This window comes from Acanthopagrus latus, chromosome 12 (genome assembly GCF_904848185.1).
Source record: "Acanthopagrus latus isolate v.2019 chromosome 12, fAcaLat1.1, whole genome shotgun sequence".
Taxonomy (NCBI): domain Eukaryota; kingdom Metazoa; phylum Chordata; class Actinopteri; order Spariformes; family Sparidae; genus Acanthopagrus; species Acanthopagrus latus.
In genome coordinates, this window is record NC_051050.1 from 7946631 (window position 1) to 7971675 (window position 25045).

Consider the following 25045-nt stretch of genomic DNA (forward strand, 5'->3'; position numbering starts at 1 on the left):
GCAGTTGGCCTGTTTTCAGGAAGCGTTAAAAACTAGCTCAACATTTGCCCTCCATCTAAATCAGGGGATTCCTTAAGCTTGCCAGTCGCTAATGTTAGCAAGCCTGCTAAGAAGACTAGGCTTCATTTCCAGGCAAGGCTAGGCTAACACATCAATGTCCACTTGATGCTTTTATGTTTTACCAAACTTCTTGGGAATTGGGGTTGTACTTGGTCAACCTCAGCTGGCTTCCGTCATCAGCTGTACTAAGCTTAACATTTACTTAGTATGCTAATGCTAATCCTTAGCTTGATATGCTACCAGCTGCACACTGGTCACTTTGGCTTCTAAACTAGCCAGTGCTGAACCCTTCCATCACTTATTCAAGGGACAAAAGAGTGATAACAATGCCCCCTATCCCCCCCAAAAAAAATACTAAACAAAACATGGTTGGTGCTGTTCTATTATTCAAGAGGATTTAACCGACTTGATGCCAATACAACAACATGATGCTGATACAACATGGCACCATCGGCCCTCTAAACCATCACTGACACACACGTTTAATCTCGAAAGATGTGTCTGATAAAAAATGCTCACTGTAATCCCAGTGATCACAGCTGTAGTGTGAAGCACAGGCGATAATGCTCTTATCTAGTAGATTAAGGTCAGAATATAGGCGTAAACATGTGCCAACATGCTAATGTGGATATTCCACGAGAGACACATTTATCCAAATATTGATACTGGGAATCATAACTCAAAATATTATAGTCTATGATAAATCAGACTTAAGTATATAATCTTTTCATTTGTCTGATAAGGAGAAGTCTCCTCTGAACCTCAACATATGTTAAAGGCATCGAAGAAAAACTATAGGCTTATTGTTTTTTTGTTTTTTTTTTACCCGTCTCAGAGAAGGGTTTTTACCCTGTGGTGTTATTGATACAAAATGCTTCATTACAGAATGCTTACTGTGTTGTGTGCTGTCGGTGTTGTGTTGCTACATCTAAGGTGGGCTGTTTCTGTTAACCCTTACCTGCGCCATAAACGGGTCACCACTCTGGGGAGGTGATTATTCTCTAGCCTGGCTAATGGTCCTTGCTGACAGCACTTAATGAAAATTAATGACCTAGCTTTAGGATGCCTGCACACAAATAGGGCAGCAACTGTATTTTGCTTTAAGATCCCATATTCATAAGCCAACCACAGTGGATTTAGATAGATAGATAGATGCGTTGAGAAATATAGATGGATTAGGTGCTATGGGTTTACAAAATCGTATCAACGTGTTCGGAGACCGTGCCAATGTGTCCCTCGGCAGAATAAACGTTCAAAAATAAATCAAATGCGCCCCGCGGTAATACCCCAAATTTACTTGATGAAATGAACTCCAAGATGTATTTCTGTCTAATAATAACAAATTTCAGATCCCGGCCAAGCCTCTGATGAACTACCTTGGCACTATTCTTGCTTCATCATCTACTCATTGGTCGGCCCAGCTGGCTGCGGAGAGAAAGCAACACCGGCTTGGAGAGATCAGCGTCAGCCTTAAGCCTGTGAGAATCCCATTAATGAGCATTAATGGCTGTCTTGGAATGCCGTGATCCCCTCAACATGGATGGGATCTACAGCCTCTTAACCTGACTCAGTCGCAAAGATTAGGCCTTACTGGATTTACAGGTAGATACATTTTACTTACTGCCTTTGAGGCTTGTTTGCAGTCAGTGTACACAGGCACACAGATGATTACACTGAGTTGGTCCAAGTCTGTCCGTTTGTTGGACAGTGTGGAAGTCAGTAGATACTTGTCCTTCAGTGTGTGGTGTTTAATGATAAAGATGTTTGTCTTATGACATTGATTAAAAAAAAAAAAACAGTAGCAGTTTACCATGAGTTCATCCAGATTCACCTTGCTCTGAAAGGTTCTACATCTCCAACCATTTCTGCAGAGTTCCATCATCTCATCCAAATTTGCTTTTTTTACCCACCATTTTGCCAACTACATTACCAAGGTTAACTGGATCGGTGTCTGTGTCTGATTTTTCTGTGTCTTAGGTGAGAATTCATGTTCTTGCTGATTTTGGATGGTTGCCTAGTAACACAATGTCAACCTGTGGTTCAGTCTCGGCGTCTGCAGTGTTCTGATTTTATTTTTCGATGAGGGCTTTGGGATTTGGCACTTGCACAATATATTAGGGATACACAATATCAACACTTCATCTGCATCAGCTGATAAATTGTTGAAAATGAAATATAGGAAATGGCCTGAGGGCAACATTTCTGCCTACGCGGCAGGCCGATGAAATGACGTGAAAACTATTGACTGAATGTGTACAGTTTGAAAACATTGTACATCTGCATATGCCAGAGAGCCATCAATATGGAAGGAGTCAGAATAACATGTTAATTCCGCTACAAGAGAAACTTGATGGTTTTTTGCAAATAGGTGGAAAAAGAATCTGTCCATATATCAACTTTGGCAGTCAGCCAGAATTAGTGGATGAGCAAAATATTGGCATATTTATCATCAAACATCCTTATTAAATACAACTGTCCTGTATTTGTGCTGTTGTGAGTCTCCTGTTTCAGATTGTGCTTCTGGTATTCTTTTCTATTTTCATGTTTTGTACAAACCTAACTCGCAAACATATTGTTAGAGTGAGGAAAGTGAGGAGCCCTACTCAGCCTCTGACTCTGGACATTCTCGCTCTAGTACTAGGTTGTACTAGGTTAGTTTTTCTGCATGGTGTGTGAAGCAGTCTGCTTTCCATAGAAGTCAATGGGAAAGATTGGTGTACCATCTGCACACAAAATTGGACTTTGGTGGTTTGGTGGTCTAAAGTTGCTTTATTTGAACACAGATCGAAGCTTGTGTATGGTATTTTTATATATATATATATATATAAAGTGTGTGTTGTTTTTGTGGTTTGTGTCTCTGCAGGTATCATCCATCAGACCTCGACAACATTACGAGATGTGATCCAGCTATTTCTCTTTTCAGCAAGGTCGGCAATTATTTTCCCAAAAAGGAGCCACAACATTGTTGGCTTGTTCACACGTTTCTCTTTTATACACCCTCTAATCAGACGTGGATGACTCGCGGAGAAAGGATTCATCCCACCAACATGTTCCAGCAGGTTCAAAGAATACTCAGAGGAGGGGGGGGGGGGGTGTTTACACGCCAAAACAAACCCTTAACATATTAGCTGAGGGGCAAACAACATGTTTATCGTTACTTGGTTCCCTGTGAGAATATACTCTTTATTGAAGGTGATCTCCGCTCTGTCAGCAGTGAACTTCACTGCCAGCACGCTTTTACATAAACAGCCGGCGTGTCGCTCCTTTTAATTGTGATCGATTTTGTGCGTTGTGCATTTTAAAATACCGCATAAGTGCTTTAATAACATGCTTGTTGTGAAGCACTCTCAGGGCGTTCCTGTTTCGCAGAGTCAGAGAAACCTTGGTGAATGTGCAGAATTGGTGAATATTTAGCACAAGTGCAGGAAAAGAAAAAGAAAAAAAGAAAAAAAAGGTGTCATATTCAGCAAGACAAACACCTTTCTCCACACACAGTACATCAGGGTGTACAGAACATTTGCATGAACACATACTGTACAGAGACGGCGTAGCTGCACTGTGTGTAACATGTAAAAATGAGCACACTGGTGCATTAAAATGTATGTTTGGATATTGTTTTCCGACGTGTTCACACATGTCTCCCTGTAGAGTCACGCTGTCTCTCTGAGGTAACAGATATTTCTGTGCGTCTGGTTTGCTCTCGAGCTATTCCACAGAGGCCCGGCCGAGATATTAGCAGTCAATACTTGCATGAAGCATCTGAAACCATTGCAATTTATGGGCCTTGTTTCTGCTGATACAGCCCGGCTGTCAAAATCATCAGCGTGTGCACACAAACACCGGCCCCCTTCTCCAGGCACGGAAACGCATACAGAGCAGACGCACCACACACTCTGAGAACGGCAGGGCGGGGAGGAGGTGGCGAGGGAGAATTGAATCTCTCCCTCGCTCTGTCTATTTCTCTCGGCCTATCATCCTCTTTTTTTTTTTTTTTCTTTTTTTTTTCCTCTGGCTGTTTATCTTTCCCCGGCCTCTCCCACCCCTCAATACTTGACGCCATTCAGAGATTATCTTGTTTTCCTCCTCTTCCACAGCGCGCGAAACCCCATCAAGCCGGGGTGCGTGTGGAAAGCTGCCATTCAAAAACCGTGTGTTTGCAAATAATCTATAGCATTAAAGGGAAATAGCTGAGATTAGTGGGTGCATGCTTGGATGGCGGTTTTGAGGAAGAGAGGGGATCTTATTCAGCGATGGCGGCGTGTGAGAGGGAGTGTAGAGTTTTGACTTTCTCGCATCAGGAGCATTCAATATACTCGACAGGTTTGACGCATTTTTTTTTTTTTTTCCAAGTTAAAGTTTTCATCTGCCGTGTCACAATTTGTGATGCACTTTTGCTTTTTTTTTTTGGAGACTGTTCTTTGAATCTCAGCTAACCCCGTCCCCAGGGATTAGTGTACACATCGGATCTGCTCTTTCATATATTTCAATTGGCCACACTGGATAAGCCACAACCCCACAGAGATAGATGAAAGAGGGCAGTTAGGTTTTAAAGCTATCAAGGACTGATAAGTCAAACTGATAAACCCCATAGTGGTTCCTCCGGTGGCCTGATCTAACATACCTGTTTGTATCAAGCCATACTGTCAATAGCGCGCTGTGATTTGATCTCTGCCTCCGAGGCCTGTGATAATTACCCTGCGAGTGCATCAATGAGGATTTATTGGTCTCCGCTCCGCAGTGCACAAAAGAGCCTGCCTTTAATCTTTGCGGGGTGAGAGACTTCGACTTGTTAGCAACGTGCGAGAAGCCCCCATCGCTTCTTTATCCTTGACTAATCATTAGTGGAAATTAGCGTGAACAGGGGTGGAGTGAGAGTGGGTGCTGTGCGAGAGGAAAATGTTAAAAGTGAAAGGCACTTTCACTGGATGGTGGATGGTCAGTGGAAGTGGATGGTCGCCGTCCATAACAAATGAGCCACGTATGACCACGACGGGCCAAGGTCAAGGCAGCACCGTCGAGTGCAGAGGGAAACATTTCACTAACGCTGAGTAGACAAAGTCATTAGCGGAAATTTGAAAACGATTTTCATTATGCGCGCCTAGTGTGAATCTTTCTGTCATCTCTGCCTCTGTGTGTGTGTGTATGCATGTGTTTGTTTTTATCCATCTGTGGCCACATCTGGGGAAAATGTACAGGATAAATGTTGGCAAGATATTTTCAGACAAAAAAAACAAATGCTAAAATGTGACTGTGCAACTTCTCGTTTCCTGGTTTCAATTTTCAATATCATCTTTCCACAACAATGTGCTTAATGATCCTGTCAGGTTTATGTCGAAAAACCACTTGGTTGGGATTCAGGGATTGGAGTTTAGAGGGATATGTTTACATGTATGAACTGATGTAATGTATGTTACATGAGTGACGTAATGATCATATCAGTGGTTGGCAGAACAGATGGGCTTGAACAAACCTTAAGAATCTTTGTGAGCATCAAGTTGTTTGTCCGACACTGATGTGCATGATTGTGTAACGGGCTCTGAATGCTGTCAAAATGTTTTTTTGAATTGCTCACTGGGCAAAGACGCCACAAAAAGGCCTCTGCAGTTTTGGACCCATATATCACAGGCTTTACAATCCTTTACTGGCTGAGCTTGCACACATTCATGGCCTGGAAATCATTTACTGATGAAGCTTTTTTGAGACTTTGTCATTTGTACTAATTAATTGGTTCATTGTATGGGCAAAAGACTTCTGAGGCCACTGGACTTTCTCATACAGACTGTGGCCAAAAATTGCTGCAGAGCTGTCCCTTGTAGCCCCAGCCAAATGACAAATTTCGAGTCACTTCCTGTTGTTGTTATGTCACGTCATTACATTGGCGAAATCAAATGAAAGCCCAACCAGTATATCACAATTGTCTGGTGAGCTATTCTTATTCTACTTGTTCTAATCATGTGTCATGCATCAGAGCTGCAATTTGCAATATTTTGTGGGCTGTTGAATTCAAAGTCAGAACAAACAGTATTACACCAGACTAACTGCTGCAAACTTTGTTAACTAGCTGCCATAAGCAAGTTAGCTCAGTTAGCCCTGCAGCTAGAAGAAGAAAGAGTTGAAGCTCAGAGGACTGGGGGACAGTTTCAATATATGTCTCTGGAACACAATATGTAGATGCCATTACGTCAGCAATGGTATTGGTTCAAAATGTATTGGTTATTTGAGTCAATTTTGTATGGTTTTCAGGTAAAATAACATATTGCATCTTTGAAATGCAAAATGCTTCAGTAATACAGAAATATTCACCCAAAATTCATCAGCTAAAAAAGCCAACTCTAACAACAAAATCCCAGAGGGTAAATAATGTAAAATGGCGGCACATTATTTATAAAATTATCTTCATTATTTATCATTACTTTCATTTTTAAGGAGAATGTGCCATTTCTCATTAGAATGTGCACACCATGAAGCAGCCAATGTTATTTTTATTAACAATGGCTCGTGGCTGTGTTATGTAAAAGGGGTTGCTTGTAGTGATGAATCTATAATTGTGACCTGACTTTCAGCATCTTTAAACTCACACTGATTTAGTATCAATGCTCTCATCAATGTCAGTCCAAGACAGCGTGCAGCTGTTTCAGGCTAAGAAGCTCTGAGGAAGCCATGGCAGTAAATGGCAGATGAGGCTAGTGACTTGCGAACAAAGAAGGGTTGGGCCAATGAATGCCATTATGAATGAATGCCATTATGCACACCACTCTATTGTAGCACAATAGAGTGGTGTGTCTCCTCAGAGTTGCCATCAGGCAAGAGTTGAAAGACAATGAAAAGAAGTGTGTTGCTGCTCAGTGCAATATTGTTATGTCTCCATGCCCAGGTTATTATATTCGTATTAAACCAATGTGCTCAGTTAAGTCATGGACATATGGTGCTGAGAATAAGACGTTTATAAACCCAACAAGGGGTTGTATGTTGGTGATAACAGGATACATTTTTACTGCTGGATGAGACAGTTGGAGGTTGCCATCAGAGTGACAGTGGGAAACCACAGTGGTTATGATTTTGAGTCACTGCCTTGATGTCATCATCAATCATGATGTTTCACTGTGAACATCGCCAATTTTGGAAAAAAAATAAGAATGTATTTAGCAGCTAAAGAGACAGATTTTTCCCTCAGGAGTTGTTGAAGACCAAAACATAGGTAAGACACAAGTGAATAGTGGACTTATTCACTAGATGAGCACACACACACACACACACACACACACACACACACACACACACACACACACACACAATGAATGATAATGTTTCTCCATGTGTAAATAAGAAAATGTTGGGTATAAATTTCTCATTCAAAGACACTTCAAAGACAGGTGGTAGTACAGAGAGTACAATGTTTCAGCTGGCCCCAAACCAGTCAGTGCAGTCTTGAAGTAAATGTTAGATTTAGGCAACTGTAAAGGTTAAAGTAGCGTCAAGGGAAATAATAAATTAATCAATCAATAAAATCTCCTAAACACTCTCTCTCTCTCCCTCTCTCGTTCTGTGTGTGTGTGTGTGTGTGTGCCTACTTGTGCCACTTTAGGAGACACACACCAGACTCAGTTAATGTGGGTACCGGGTGCAAATGGGGACAAAATATGTTTCCCCAGTCTGGTAAAGTGTTTGATTTGTGGGACACTGGTTTAAGGTTGTGTTTATGGTAAGGACAAGTTTAGGGTTAGGGTTAGTCAACCGGTTGTTATGGTTATGGTGAGGGCTAGGGTTAAGTTCCGGGATATGAAGGTAAGTCTATGTCAATACCCAGAAAGTGAGATTTGTGTGTGTGTGTGTGTGTGTGTGTGTGTGTGTGTGTGTGTGTGTGTGTGTGTGTGTGTGTGTGCGTGTGTGTGGTAGAGCACATCTGTGTTGTGTATTCCCATACCGTCCGAATCTAGGTCACACAAGCCAGTATGTTGTGCCCTTGGCCTAAGCGTGTGAACCCTGAGGTCTGTGGAAGGTGACTCCCACAGTGTGTAATTAAACAGCAAACTGCCTCACTAAACATGGACGCTGCCCTACTGAGCGCCTCCTTGCTCTGGCATCTGTGCCCGACACCAGACAGCCTTCCTTCGCCCATTTTTCATGGCACTCTTCACGCTGTAAAAGAAGTCAACAAGCAAAGCACGGGGGGAAAAGAGCTGCAGCGTGCCATCAACCTCAAGGGTTACGAGTCATGAGCTTTGGAAAGCACAAAGAAAAGTTTGTTTCACCTGAAGTAACACATCTCCGAGTGCCTCATTATACTGTATATCCCACAACACTGAGGTGCCATTTACCAGATAGCAGCAAAGAGTACACTTTGAAGATGAGCTTTATGTATTCCCTCGGAAAAATGTCATGAAATGTCAGAGACAATAGCATTGAAAGGGGAAGGTCTCTCAGCTCCTTTACCTTATAGAGTCCGACGTAAATGCCAACTTCTAGCTGATATTGAGCCATATGGAAAGAAATACACTTGTTTAATATTCATTTACACCACTAATTAAACTGTGAATAGAAATATATACTTTGTGCCATTTATTAGAGCTCCTGCAGAGAAAATGTGCGATCCTGCAGAGTTATGTTATTATTATCAGCTGGCATCAAAGCATTTGTATCCTCTTCCCAGTGCTTATGAGCATCGTCTTAACTACTTTTACCGTGTTTTTACTGACATCATTTTTTGTTTACAGACAGTGACATGGTATTGTTTAGATAGATAGATTTGTAAGTGGAAACACTGATTATTTGAATAATTTCAATTAATAATTTGGTTGGTTTGTTGGTTGGTTGTAACATAGTCGATTGGTTGGTTTGTTAGTTATGTTTGATTTGTTGGTTGCTTGGTTAGTTAGGGTTGGTTGGTCGGTTGGTCGGTTGGTCGGTTGGTCGGTTGGTAGCAGCATATTGGACGGTTAAAATGGTGTCTTTTTATGTTACTGCAAACCACAGATCCACAAATCCCATTTGTGACCATTACACATTGCATGTGTATGAGCTCACTGTCATGAGGTATGGAGATGGTGGTGGAGTGACAGCTTGATAAGATGGCTGCATATTGTGAGACCACTGAGTTGGTGTTTCAACATTTCTAACCATGAAATCACTGGATATTTGAAAAAAAAAAAATTTTCTGGAGCTTTTGGCCTTTGTTGTAATAGAACAGCTTAGAAAGATGACATGACATGGGGAGAGAGACAAGGGATGACATGTAGCAAAGAAGAGGACTCAACCCCCCATTGCACGCTCTACCACCACTGGATATTGTAACATAACACTGGATAGATAGATAAAGATGGATGGATGGATGGGCAGGTGGTAATGTAGTAAGGGTAAGTAGGTGGGTAGGTTTACATTTTGCTAAACAACCTTGAGGTGCTTTATCACTTGAAGTGAAGACAATATCAAAGCCATTAAGAACAACCTGTATTCATCGAGGGATAATTAACCTCTGCTGGAAACTTCTTTGATGCCGCGCCAGATATCAGAGGTGCTGTACATGTCACACGGTGCAAGCGCACAGTGCACATTTGAATACAACAAAAAGGCCACAGCACGCGAGCTCCAAATCAAATACTCACTCGCCGTGCTGCAAGTAATGAAACCTTATATTTGTGTGGGTTTGAAAATGATTCTGTGCATTGGTGTTTAACCACGGTCACCCGTATGAAATAGCCTGAGACCATCTGCGATTTATGATTCGCTCCCAGCCTCTGGCAAGCCAGGCTGAATAATTTACATTGTGCTGAGGTCTACGTGCCCAGAATGTCTGATGCCAAAAATAGAGTGAACGAGGGGAGCAAGCAGGATGAGGGGGGACAGAGTCAGACGAGCTTACCACTATTGTGGGGACGTGGCACAAAGTGGGTGTGTCGAGGAAAAAAAGGGAGTGGGTAGCATGCTGAGTAATTGGCCAAACATGCTGAGTCACATGGAAGTGCTCTTCAGAGCCGGGACTAATCTGCGCGCCTCCAGTGTGTCACCATGACACTATAAACACTATGTGGAGGAATCTCTTTTCCCGTCCTCCTAAGCACTAGAAAGGGATGCTCGCACTGAGTCTATGATCCACATGTCAACAATAAAACATCAGGGAAGGATGATTTTCCTTCATCTGTCAAATACTGTTCATCCGGCTCGGGTGAAAGTCAAAAATGGGAGAACATCAAACAAACAAATGAAGCTCTCACACATAAGCCCTCGGAATAACAAATGTAGATGAAAGAGAGGTATAGAAAAAAATATATATGTGTTTTGGACTTTTGAGGAAATCTGTGGCCGTGCGCATTTGTATGTGTGTGCATGTTTGCAAAAAAATAAAATAATAATAATAGAAATAATAACGTCTGTTTCCTCCCCAAACGCCTCCTGGCAATAACCTTGGATGGCTCTGAATCTCTCAGGTGAATGCACTTTAACAAAGGTGCAGCCCCACAGCTCACAGCCCTCCCAATGGGCCCCAAAAACTGCAAGATGGGGGAAAAAAAAAAACCCAAAGAACGCAACAACGACCCTGTTTTTCATGGCTGCGTGGCGTGTTCACTTAGCAAAGGTCGAGAGTAAGACAGTCATTAACATTGCTGGAATTATAGTAAATAATGAGATGCAATAGGATAACAGCTAGATGATATTGCCTCCACCTCAATGCTATTTTTCACCAAGTGCATGAAACGTGTCCTTGAGGATGCTTTTCTTGTGTCTTTGAACACAAAAGTAAGCAGGAGAACAGTGATTGCGCTCGGTGATAATCTTCAACTCGTGCCAATCAGCCAGCCTAATCACATTGGGGATTTAATGAAAGTGGAGGACCACAGGCAGCACAAAGTTAAACTGAAGCAGATAAGAAACTCCAGTGGCTTGTAATTGGACCTCATTGATCTGCTGGGTATATAGATCCTTATCATCTTACATTATGTAAATTCTTCCGTCTCGCAAGAGCATTAGCAGACATCCCTTGTGTCTCTACGTTTGACCCCGCACGGTTGTAAAAAAAGGTTCCCTAGAGGTTCTCTGGGTTCTTTCCGTCTAGTAGTGGCAACATAAAGTAACACGAAATTAAAGGGAACTCAAATTTATAACTCAATCTATATTCATTTCCCTGCCCTTAGAATAAAATCCTGATCATTTTTGCGGACTATCCCCCAAACTAAACTGGAGACTATCTGCCTACCCATGTTCTTACCCATGTGAGCTTATGTCCACAGAGACCCCATGGGCAGTTGACAGATGGCAAGGCACTGCCATACACAGATGCCCACCTCTTATCTCGCGCATCTCTGCCAAGACAAAACACATGAAGCGGGCATTGGAATCGAGCAGTTGGGGGAGCAAAAAAAAAAAATCCAGGGAGAAGACGGCAAAGCGAGATATACGCAAAGATTAGATGATGAAGAGGAGAATGTCTGATCAGCAGAAAATCCTATCTTCAGCGTCACGTGTGGGGCAGGCACACAAGGATGATTATGTTTTGTTCGGGAATGTGTTTATGCAGAGAGATTTGCTGCTAGAGATAATTCATGCTTTGAATTTTGTTAACATGTTGACATATGACATGATGTGATGAAAAAAATAAATAAATAAAAAAAAAATAGCGCAGTGTTTTCAAAGTTTTAGCTCATTTATTACAAGTCATGTATTCAATGTGTGTTTTGCATGAATATGATTAGAGAAGTACCATCCCTCATTACCATAACCTTTGCTGGAGCACCTTTGTGTTGCCGAGCCACAAAGCGAACTCTGAGCAGATATTCTTATACAGAGATTAGTGCAAGAGAGGGTAATTATCAGTATATGCCACTGAATTATGAGCAATATTGCAGTGGGTGGAAGAGAACTGCATAGACAACATGATGATTGTCTCTAATAGTTCTACAGTATCGTCAGAAAATCATTATATAACACAATATTCTTTTGGTGAGGAAGGTACATACTGGCTGAACAGTTAATTAAGTCACAGGGAGCTGATGTACGGGTTGCATTATATAAAAGTATATTCTAAATGCTTCACTGTAGTCAGTCACATCTACAATATGTACACTGGAGTGTACCATCTGAGAGGGAAACAGTAGAGAAGGCAATGATGTTGCCTTTTGAAAACTTAAAGGAGATTATATAGTCCCTTAACTTCTTAAAAAAAGCACGTTTAGCAGAGAGAGTTTGTATGTTTTATTGTCTTTGCTCAATCTGCTTCACACACTCAATCGAGCAGGTGCCCAAAATGCGACTGTAAATTTGCGAAACCCAAATAAATCCCCAGTTTTTCGTTTTGTAATTGAATTAAAAAGTCTCTGCATTATTTCTAATGTTTGATTATGAAGTAATCAAAAAGTAGTCACAATTATGCGAAGTTGTGATGTCATTTGTTTTCAGGAGATGACTACATTTCGAAGTAAGATGACACATTCATTGCTTGATTCTGAATACCCATTGAGAAATTGCATACCTTATTGAGTCAGCCTTTGGTTTGGAAGTTTTTCACACACTGTCAACAACTATCTTAACACTAACCAGGCCAATAGGTCACCACATACAGCGCGCCAATATCCCATCATCAGAGGTAAATCATGTTGAACTCCAAACAGAATCAGGTCACTCATGAATGATGGTTACAAAGCGCTAACGTTAGCGAGCAGGCTAAGCTCAGGCATCGCATAAGCACGTCTCCAACGTCAGCTAAGAGGGTTCTCTCATCATCTGTTAAATATTTTCACTTACTTAATTGAAATGGAAAAGGATCAGTGTGTGTTCAGGGTTATGTATCTGTCATCACGCTACACATAGAATACTATTATTGACAGACATGATGATGTGTGTGTTTATTTGTGTGTAGGTAAGGTAGACAGCAGTAATAAGATGGCGGCGATTATACGGTTGGCAACTTGACATCAAAGGTTCATCAGGAAAACACTGTCAATTATCTATGATTGCAAGAGCAAAATTCAAATTACTCTCACAATTTATATATCATATATTTGATGAAATCAAATTGCACTTAAATGTAATGAAGTAATCCTTGGAAATGTAACTGTAATCTAATTAATAATGTAGGCTGACTGTATTAAACTTTTTGTAATCTGATTAAAAAAACAACTCCCAATCACATATATTCTGGTACAACCCAGCTTGGCCTGCTGATACAGTATGTTATCCATTTCTACATAAAGGAATACAAACTAGTGGATACCTGAAGTGGTGGACAAAAACACTCAAACATCTAAAAACACAGCACCGCGGTTGGCAAAATGGTTCCCCTTGATTTACTGCTGGGATGGCTGGTCACAGAGCTGAAACATCTACCGGTGTAGTCCCTTCACGCGACATTGGAATTCTCCTCCTGCCCTCTACGATTGATACAAAGAGTGTGCTTCATCTTGCTTGTTTAACATGTCTCAATCACTTTACATATGTCTGCTTCCGTGTACATCCGAGCTCCAAACACCTCAGCCACAACCTGAGCGGGAGCGTGAGGAACACAGCTCTCCAGATTGGAACCCAGCTTGTGGTAAAGGTTAATGGAAGCGACCTGCGAAACAGAGATTTACAGCTACCGCATCTGCTGTGGCAACCTTGGCATCGTAACATTCTTTGTACCAAAAAACAACTTTTTTTTAAGAGGGAATGAGGAAGGAAAAAAAAAAAAAGCAAAGTGGAACAAGAAAATGTTTTTTCTTTCTTTCTGTGCGGCGCGGTGTTGGCTGTATAAGCTGTCCCTGGATATTCGCTCGATGATTCACATTCATAGGTGAACTCGAGAAACTCAGTGTCAGGTTGAAAATTGCCTTGAGGCAGGTTAAGATGATTCTGCCAGGCTTAAGATCAGAGGAAATGGGAAAAGAAAAGAACACTAGAGAGAACAAGTCCCAGTCTAATGTGAACACGGGGAGGACAGAACGGAGCTGTCTCTCACCCTGGAGATAGCCTGAAAATATCTTCTGTTGTCAGAATCACTTAGACAGAACACACGCGTCTGTGAAGGCCATACATTTACCCATACGGGTCGGTCATGGAACCATCGACAGCCTGTAAATCCCCCATGTGTCTGTCTGTTTATGTCCCCATTATTTGCCAAACATCCAAAGACTTAAATATATATGTACATTTAATTTGCATTTTTATATATCAAAATGGTGCTTTGCTATAAACAGTAAGCATGACAGACAGGACCGCACTCACTTTTCTGTTCGGATCCTCACGGCTTTACTCATAAGCCGAAGAATTGCTTTCAGGCGATAAAGATTACCTCTATTTTAGTCACTTAGTAGCGAATTCAGACATTCATTAAATTTGTGATTCAAGCTTGTTCCTGTTTAACTCTCACAAGAAAAATGCACATTGTGTGAATACTGCATATTGCCATTACTAAATTATTTCCCTTTCTTTGTACCTTTTTTTTTTTTTTTTTTTTTTTTTAACCACACTGGCCATGGAACACGGGGAATTTGAAAGCAAGGGCTGAATGTTTGTTCCATTTGATTCTATCAATAGCCTAGCAGAGCGCTTTTAAAAAAAAAAACAAAAACAAAAAAAACAAAAAGGAGTGCTATTGAAATCACCGAAGGCCTCAACATTCTCAACCTGAAAGATTATTCAACATGTGAATGTTGCTGAGCAACAAACACGGCTGCAAACGGGGAAGTGTTTTGGTAAATATTACCTATAAAGCTGTATTTTGTCTTGGGGGGATGCAATTATTCATCGAAGTGACCGTATGCCGTCGGCCGTGTTGCCAAATCAAAGAAAATACATTTTACGTGAGGGGAAAAAAAGAGACCCCTCCTCTTTCTGTCTCTTACAAATACTGGATGCTGCCCACCTGACAGACACTTAAACCAACAAGCGGAAGCAATTCATCGGTGGAGGAAAAGAAGGTGAGGGTAAACGATACAGTTATATTTCTCAGGGAGAGAAATCACTGCCCTAGCCTGTGGGCTGGCACCGTCTGTATCTCCATAACTTCACAGGGTATTAATTGTTTCAGCACCGTCAGCAGAATGGCCTCTGCTTGTTGAACCAAAGCCAGAAGTAAAGTCATCAGCCAAATTGCATGGGAGCAGATACCGAGGCTGAGCCACGGGGCAAGATGCTGAATTTTAAAGATGGTGCTGGAGAATGTCGGGCTCCATTTTGAGAGGTGCAGTTAGAAAAAAAAAAAAAAAGAAAGAAAAAAACAGGTAACCAACACTGAGCAGAACAGGTACGGTACATGCTCGTGGAAGAAAGTTGTTAATCTATCGGGATTACTGTTAAAAATATGTGATGGGATTGTCGAAGCTGTCATCTCCATTCATGTGACACACTTTAACCAGCACCGATTTACGACAATGCTTAGCGGTTGTGACTACCTCATACCATTAGATCAAGTGAAGAGGGGCATTTTGGTGCCAATCATCTCCCAGTGATTAGCTGAGAATAAGTGCAAGAGGTGCTGCGGGGAATAAGAGAGAGGCTTTCATTTTCCAGTAGTGCTACTTTACAGTGAAAGACAACCTACTTAGAGTGATGTTCTATTTAGCTTCAACAGAGTTTCGAGGCCATTTGGTTGAATATAACCAAAGAATTGTGGTGAAAGTGGTGCTCAGATCCTTCACTGAAGTAAGACTTAAGAGTACTGCAATGAAAAAAGTGCCCCAGCGCTGGTGAAAGACCTGCATTCAGAGATGTTCACCGGTAAAAGCGCCAAAGCACAGCCGCGAAAACATACTTAAAGGACAAGTTCGCCTGCGAATGAATATGCCGTCGTAATCTACTCACCTCTGTGCCACTGGGACATCAGGGGAAGTTTTGGAGTTCATAAAACATTTCCAGGGCTTCACAGCAAAACAGTGTGGCAGCTTTCTTCAGAAAAAAACTAAAGTCGATGAGGACTTGTTTTAAAATGTTGAAAATGAACAACAAGCGGAAACAATTAGTAACCAGTTGTAGTAGATGGTAGATGGGGACTTGTTTTAAAACGTACAGAAACAACAGAGCAATGGCCTTTACAGTTACTTAGGTACATGAGCCAAACAAAAAACATCAAATGGCTCTGTAGTAGCTTGTCTGGCATAATCTGAATCTATGGAAGCCCTGCAATCCCAAACTGATTAGGAGAGAGGTTTTTTTTTACACCCTACACCCGTTTCAGTCTAGAATAGACCTCACTAACTTTTGGTGCAGATCCAGATATACGGACACATCTGGGATTTTTTTTCTTATTGTCTTTATTATTGTGAGATGTTTTGAGGGCATGTTGAGACACTTTATTTAATTTCTCAGGTCATGATTTGTGGATCTTGATGTTAAAAAAAATCTGGCATATATATAGGTGGCTGGTATTTCTAAGTAAGTACAGTTTGGTGCGGATCTAGCGGACTTAAGTATGTATTTATTCTACACTGGATTAGACATGATAGGAGTAAAGGAGACTGTTGGGCCTTGGCGTTGGAGTTAAGTGCAGTACTGAGTGCCATTATAGTTACATTTGAGTTTAATATATTTTATTTGTTTGTTTTAAACATTCTTAAACAACTCCCTATCCATCTCCATTCTTAAGAGTTTTGCTGTGAAGCTCCACAAGTGTTATGTGGACTATCAAACTTTACACGGCTTTCCAATCGGAATGAGGATGAGCAGATGGGGACCAAATTTCCATTTTTGGTGAAGTGATCCTTTAAGTATTAAAAAACAAAAACAAAAACAACAACAACAACAACAACAAATAAACATGTCATTTAAACTTCTGTACAGCTACGAATATTCGCCCACAGTTCTTGAGCTCATATGCACTGGATGGAAAATCATGATCTGTAAAGATAGTGGAGAATAAGCATTCCACCACTGAAATGTAGTGGAGTTAAAGAATACAAATGGGCGAATGGGAAACCCCCCCACAGTAAAGCACCAGCGCCTCAGGTATTTAGTAAACAACTCATTTTTTCAAGCGGTTTTTCTTAGGGCTGAAACACTACTTACAGCTGCTGCGGGTGTGAGCGTGAATTAAAGGGGCAACACAGATTAGTAACCAAGTGCAGATGCAATGCGCATTAAAAATTCAGTTGCCTATTTCCTCCTTAAATACACCCAAGCCTTTAAAAAGAGGCAGCTGGGGCGACGCAGGGGGAGGCCGCCGTCGATTAACTACCGTTGCATTTCCTTTGCGGGTTGGTGGCGGAATGTTAAGTATAATTCCGTTTATGACTTCTGCTTCGGTCGTTTTTCTCCTAACTTGTTTACACAGAGACTAAGAATCAGTCCCTGGGCTGTTCCGGGGCAATCAGGGCCGCTTGCATTCAGTCACTCAAACGCAACCATTTCAGCACCGCGGACAGCGTTTGTACTGGCGCACAGTGTGAGGCTGTTGCTTCCTTTCCTTTCCTTTCCTTCTTTTTTTTTTGTTTTTTTTCTTTCTACAGCGGAGCTCATTCTCGCACACAGTGGGGCCTCTGTACGTGTGTATAGGCTCACTGTAACGACATAATGTACTCGCCATAGCTCCTAACGGCACATTTGCGCACACTACGTGTCAGCAGAACCCTCCCCGGCCTCCATCCAAACCTACTTCCGACTCAGTTTTCATCAAGATCTGTCATAATATCACTTTTCACCACGAAAGGCTCGTGCTTAAAATGGTCACACACACACACACACACACACACACACACACACACACACACACACACACACACACACTACAGCAAAGGCGATTTCTTGTGCAGGAAACGATAACTAATGCCTTCCTCATCATCTCCAAGTGCGCATGTTACATTCACAAACACCCTGCTTGAATGTGTGATATCATAATTCTTTTACACACACACACACACGCACACACATACGTTTCGCTTCATCTCAAGCACCTAATGAAGCTGTTAAAATGGACAGAGGGCGCTTTATCCCCGCTCTGATGACAGGATTTCTTGTTTTTTGTGTTTGTGTTCTTGTTGTTGTTGATGATGTTTTTTTTTAAAGCATAGTGCCACAGTAACATTTAACTCACTAACTCACGCTGCACCCTTTTTTTTTCTTTTTTTTTCTTTTTTTTTTTTTTCGGACGAGCTCGCGGGTCGCACTCTCGCCAGAAGAGGGCATTCCGATTCTGCCTGACAAAGTTGCCCCGACATGCAGACGTGATTAGCGACAGCGTCATGCTGTATTTCAAACCGAGCCACGGCGAGGAGGAAAAGGAACATTTGGACAACGAGGGCGAAAAACAAATCGGGGAGATATTTGGATATTCGGCTGCTCCGCGAAGACGCGTCGCCGGCGTTTCTCGCGGACTTGTGGATAAACGAGCGTTACTTTTTCCCCCCCTCTCTCTCTCTCTCTCTCTGTGCGCCATGCGCGGATCTGACTGAGCATCCTCGAGAAAACAAGAGACGCCGGGGTTGCACTTGGGAGAAAAAAAAAATTGGAATCTAAAAATTGCATCCTGTGCTTTTCTCTTCGGTTGTGGTGTTCTGTGCATCATGCCGACGCGTTCGTGAAGTTTCGTGACCGGATTTTTTCGCGGAAATCTCCATATGCGCATGTGAGACTGACATGAATTACTTGGACGTGGCTTCGTTACCGTCTGCGCCTACTGCGGTACTCTTTTTGGCTGTAACTTGACGAAAAAAGAGAGCGAGCGAGAGAGAGAACGATCCTTTTTTTCTTCTTCTTCTTACCATCCCCTGCGAAGACATGGATAGGTTGTTCTGAGCGGATTCTTCTCTTTGTGTTTGTGTGTGTCACCTTTTTTTTTTTTTTTTTTTTGTTTCCAAGAAAAAAAAATAAAATCTGGAGTTGGAGGTAAATGACATTCGCCCCTGGTTCAGCTGGACGGTTATAGATGCAGAAGTAAACCGGATAGCTCATCCAGGTCCGGGAGAGTAAAAGGGCAGGTGCGCTTTGGAGTCGGCGGCTGCGCGGAGAGACCGGGCTAGTGGATTAGGACGGTACCTGTCTGTGGAGAGCGCGTCATGCGGACTCGGACGTCGCGCACAAGAAGCCATTAAAACCTGTGGGCTGGAGCTGACAGATAAGCGGATATGGGTAAGTTGATGTTTATGTTACCATCTTTTTTCTTTTCCTTTCTTTTTTGTTAGGCGAAGCGTGGGTTGTTTCGAAATACAGTTGTCCTCGTTTTTCTCTCACAGCACGGCACAAGAAAAAAAAAAAAAAAAATGTCTCGCCTCTTCCGAGCAGAGCCTGGCTCGAGTCAGATCAAGGGAAAATAATAAGAAAAAATGCTCGTCTTTTTCTCAAATGCGCTGCTGGAACAAGCTGATGAGGGGTTTCTTTTTCTTTCTTTTTTTTTTTTTTTGGCGTCTTTGGCTAAGTGGTTCGGTTGGGGGGGGCTTGAGGAATGTGGAAGGAGCCTGTGCTGCAGAGCTGAGCTGCGATGTGTGTGTGTGTGTGTGTGTGTGTGTGTGTGTGTGTGTGTGTTTTCTTCCTCCATTTCCCGACGGTGTAACTTGTTTCTCCCTCTCGTGTTTTTTTTTTTTTTTTGATCGCTGTGCGCTCACGGATTTGCCTCAAAAATCACCGACGTGGGCGAACAAACCTTTCACGTCTCAGTGAGGACTGCCCCCCCACCCCCGACTAGTTAGACTGGCTGCTTCATTGACATGGACCCAAATGCTAATCACGGGTAAATGTTGGAAGGCGGTCAACTTTATAAAGCGTGGCCCTGCATAATCATAGATTGTCCTTAATGTGCGCGCACGGAGCCCAAGTGTCCAGTGTGAGCTAGGTGCTGCTGACGCCCCCCCACGAAAAAAAAAAACCAAAAAAAAAAAACCTCACCACCAGTTCGTGCAGGGTTGTTCTTTTCTTTGTTTTTTTTTTTTTTTTTTTGCTTAGCAGATTGATCCTCATTCAAGAAAAGCTGTCATGTTCTGCACCTGGCGCCAAGAGGGACTCTCCAAAATCCAGCATGCAACTGTGCGTCCATCGATCACTCCCCCCCCCCCCCCATCTTCGTCCTTCTTCATACCTCTGTGCCTCATGGTTGTGTTCTCTCCATCTTATTCCCAGCTCTAGATACAATCAGACCCCCCCCATCATGGAATTCAACAGTTCTGCATGATTGCCCCCCCAAACACACACAAACATACACACACACACACACACACACACACAAAATGTCAAACAGTTTGCACCATCACTCACATCCTCTCCTTCCCAGTCTGATATCATTCACTGAGGTAGCCTAATCTCCTCAACCATTCCCTAACTGGTATACAGATGGCCAAGTTCACTGGTGGTGCTGTGCCATTAATTGCGAGGCCGCATGATGTATTGACCCACGGTGGGTTGCTGCACCGCATCAATATAAGCTACAACGGCACAGAAAGCCGTACAGTACGGTGGGCCGTGGGAGCTCGGACGCAAATTTATGTGCACCGCAAAGCAGCCACGCATGGTCTCGTCAAGAAAGTCTCCTCCACGGGCCTGCTGCTTAATTTTGACATCTGAAGCCCCGCATGCCTGGCTCATGCACCGGGCGCGTGTGAAGGTGGGCCCACGGATTCATCCTCTCGCCCGGGTGCTCGAATCAGCTGCGGAGTCCCAACTTCTTGCCGACCACACAGCTCCTCATTTATTCGAAGATTACACGGCGCCGGCGTCTCGGTAATCCACCGGTGCAGCTCCCTGCGATGCTCTTCATTAACAGCATGCAACGCACTTATGTTTCGTGGACCATATCATTAGAGAACGGGCTTTGCAGCAGGAGAAGGGTAGGGTAGGGGGTATTGGAGAGAGCCTCTGCCCGGGATGCAGCTTTAAGATAGATTGAGAGAACACGCTGGTATTTGAAAACACCTTCCCTGCAGCTAAAGAATGTTTTCTGCTGTGAAAAAAGAATACATACACATATATATATATATATATATATATATATATATATATAGATATATAGATATCTATATATACACATATAAGCTCTCGTCCAAAGATGCATTGTCTCCTTGTTGAAATGAAAATCAGCGTGATGCCACTGGTTCTATTGGCTCATCCGCTAGTTCACAGTGGCTCAGCGCAGGAAGCTGGTGACCTTCTGTTGGCCCTACAGCATCCAACAGGCAGCATTGTTGAAATGTCAGGTGAAGCAGGTGAAGGGCTCGGGGGATCAACGGGTCCGCGGAGGGCTAAATCTTGGCATTTGTTATTTACATCTGCTTATTTTGAACGCAAAAATCAATAGCACGTGAGGCACTCGGGATCCCGGCAGCCGTTATCTACAGTACGTGCAGATCCTGTTCAGGGTCGCAGGGGTTGGATGCACCGACACAGTACATAGTGGGAAGGGGTGCCAGTGGCACTCCAGTCAAATAGCACTAGACATACGATGCATAGCAAAAGGTGTGGAATATGTAGATAATCTCAGACTGCAAGTGAGCTTTTATGGTCAGAGTGGTTGGTGAGGAGGATGGCGATAAGCTCAGCTCGTGTACAACGGCCAAAAATCAATCATTGATGATTTGGTGCCACTCTGGAATATGTTTATACCTCTATATTTGTGAGAACAGTTACTAGCACAAAGTGTTTCTTACCCATTAACCTTAGCTTAAAGGGCAGCTCCACCAATTTGTTTCACATTAAAGTCTTTCTACAGGTCTTGTGGAGGACTACTGCATATGTGTAACAACCAGCAGCATTAGGCTTTTTGTGAATCCAGAGGAAGCAGAGTGTAATCTGATAAATTGCCTCCAGAGGTGTCACTCAGTGGCCAAGTTGCATTGTGGGTAATGCAGGCTTCAGGTTTTTAAAAACAAAAAGAATGCATGGAATTAAAAAAAAAAAAAAAGGCATGTCTCGGGCCCTACTGTATTCATATCAATCGTTTGTTTTGAAAAAGGTCTGTAATGAGGCCAAAGCCCCTTGTTGGCACACACAACTCCAGACAATGTCCAGAGAATCGGATCAGGAAGTTGTCCACATTTATCTTGTTCACACATGCAGCACGCAGCAGGAGGCTGTCGCGTTCACACGTGTTTGGAATGCTCCGTATGGTGTGGTGGGAGGCTGCAGGCTGCTCTGTCATGATGACGTCAATGCTACATGTATTTGGACATATCCGCAACAGCAACAAACGTGTGGAAGAGCAATATGTGGGAAAGCAGATAAGAGTATGAAGTTGCTACACACAGCGCAGGAAGACATCTGCAGTGTTGTGGATCCGTGTCCAGCACCAGCGTGAACGGGCCATATGGAAGCTCCAGAGACCGAGCTGGGCAGACGTTTTGCAGAAACTTAGACAAGCAGTTGAGACACTGTGTCCCGGTGTACACTTCAGTATGTGGTACAGCTGATTAAACCAGCACCGACACAGAGGATTACATGCCGTCGACGCGCCCACTCGCTTCACTGTGCATTTGCAGACATTTGTGTTCACACATAGAGTTCCTCCAGGTAAACCCAGAGTCACAGTGTCGTTGTGTGAGGGGCTCAACGGTGTTGTAGTAGTTCAAAATATTACCCAGAATTCAACTTAGACACGGAGTGACATGCATTGCTGTAACAATGTACATGCATTCCGGTGGCTAAGGCTCAGTGGTAAAGCCTGCGTCTTGTTATTGGAAGGTCGTTGGTACGAATCCCCTGGTCTGCATGTTGAAGTGTCCTTGAGCAAGACGCTGAACCCCAAACTGCTTCTGATGTGCTGGTCGGCACCTTGCATGGCAGACTCCACCATCAGTGTATGAATGTGGGGATGAATTACTGTAAGTCGCTTAGGACAAAAGCATCTCCTAAATGTAATGTAAATGCATTTGTCTTCTGTTTCAAAATTTGGGCCTACATTACCCACAATGCAACATATCTATCCACGGATTGCTATTACAGGAGGCAATTTGTAAGGTTTCATGCAACATCCTCAGGAGCCACAAAGGCTTTATACTACTATTTTCCATGTGGGTCTGTGCAGTGGTCCTCCCCAAGACCTGTGTAAAATTTGTGGAGTTACCCTTTAATGACCACTTTTAATCAACTTTTATTCATCTTTAACTATCACAAACAAAATAACCTTGACCCTTTTCCTTAAACTCTGACTGAAGCCTCATTCTAAAAGCCAGGTCTTTTCTCTTAAAGGTGCACTATGTAGCTTTCGAAAAGAAATTTGAACTCAAAACAACATTAATAAACTCAGGCAAACTCAGAAATATTTATTTTGGCCATACCTGAATAAACAAGCTGTTCTCAGAGTAGAATAAGGTCCCGGAGCATTGTTAGAAGCTAGTAAGGTGGCAGGGTCCGCCAAACATAAACAAAGTACATCAGTACGAAGTTGTGTTGTGCTTTGTTTATTCAGTCATGGAAACAAAGAGAGTTTATTTAGTTTGTTTGGACATAAAAGAAAAATAGATCCCCCGACGCACACGGTATTATTTCTTCCAACTTTCAGAACTGTTGCTGTGGTCGTTTTTTTGTCAGGACTGTGTTGTCCGCTCACAAACACATTAACATTACTGTGGTTTCATTGAGTCACCCTGAGTAGGATGTTGGTCTTTTGCGTGGTATCTCGGGTGCCGTGGCAGACGAATCAAAGCTCAACCTTGACAGCAACATGCGGGGCGACCAACTCGGTGTGTATGGAACTCAAGTACCTGGAACTGAATTTCTATTAGCACCGTGCCACTTAGAAATAATGATGAACACAAGGAGGAGCTGTCTCCTGGCTACTGTTTATTCACTTGCACATTCACCCTTTGTTTTCCGTGCAGCAATCCATCCGCAATAATTTCATTACGGCAAGCTTATGAACAGATGTATCAACATGCTGAATGTTGCCACAGTGACGATAACGTAAAGCACTGTAGTGAACCCGTTCCGCTGCGGTACAGTGAGGCGTGAGGGCTCATTGCTTATTCTCCATCACTCCACCTGCACGGAGCTGTCGCCGCCGAGGGAAATCAGGAATCAGACGAGCTTCAAAAACAGAACGGTTGAAATATATGTTTATATATTCTGTAACGTGAATATATATGTGTGTGTTTGAGTCACGACAACACTCCCTGCAGTGCCTCTCCACACCTAATCAGTGCCGTAAACACAAGACAGGCACCAGGACGCAATGTTTTCCAACCACTGTTGAAATGGGTCTAACTTGGCAGGCCTTGCTATCATCTCAAATATAATTGGAGACTAATAGGATGACTCGGGCTGGTCCGGGGACGTCCTTCCCCGCGCGTTCGGCTGCTGTCCAGTCTCTGTGTGCAGTCAAGGCTGGGGCTGGTAGCATTTTGTCAATGACAAGCAGCAAATAGCAATGAGCCACTTGTGTGCACTCAAAGTGCACCAGTTAGTGAGTCCATTTGCCAAGTTATTAAGCTACATTTGGTTTTATTTTAGGTCAGCAGTAAAGTGCACTTACTCGCTCTATGTGTTGGGGTTGAGAGGCAGAAATAGTAGCTATCTTCTCGTGCTGAGGACAGCAGGGCTGTCTGCTGCATAACTCAGCATTACGCACATGCCTTTGGACGAACTTCAGCTTTGACTTATCCAGCCATATTAGATTCAGACAGATACCTGCAGAGGGTGACAAAGAAAAATGAGACGCACTTCCATTGTCAAACCCCGACACTGAAATGAAAGCAAGAAAATCATCTGGATAGTCAGACTTGAAAGCCAGCGAGAAAGGAAGAAAGAAAGCCGGGGGAGCGAGAATGAAAGCGGACGGGGCCGAGTAGATCTTCTGACCACGTGCATTGAAACAGGCTTCACAATTATCCCGGCGGCTCGAGGGGTTCAAGGACGTGCATGACCAGCATTATTTTTCAAAAGGATGAGAGAACGAAGCGGAGGAGAAATTGTTCATCTAAGAAGACCTGGCGTGAGAGCAGTTATGGTGAGAGGTACATCAGGTAACAGGTAATAGAGACACAAAACCCCATGAGTGACACCTCGGAGGGTGACTCGTGCTCCTTTGTGCATAAGATTAGACGAGTAGTGGGGAAGGAGATGGCTTACAGAGGCATTAGCGCACAGAGCGCTCATTAAACCACAT

The 25045-nt window shown here is 42.9% G+C and overlaps 1 protein-coding gene across 2 annotated transcripts in view; it reads left to right on the forward strand.

The window, feature by feature from the left end:
* The first annotated feature begins 18081 nt into the window (after positions 1-18081).
* The window catches only part of LOC119030540 (leucine-rich repeat transmembrane neuronal protein 4), a 122667-nt gene continuing 115703 nt past the window's right edge, over positions 18082-25045 (forward strand). For both annotated transcript variants that reach the window (XR_005078319.1, XM_037118232.1), the window contains exon 1: positions 18082-19089. Coding sequence is in view for 1 of the 2 variants with exons in the window: in XM_037118232.1 (XP_036974127.1) it covers positions 19086-19089 (4 nt within the window). In the remaining variant the exon portion in view is untranslated. The remainder of the gene's footprint in view (positions 19090-25045) is intronic.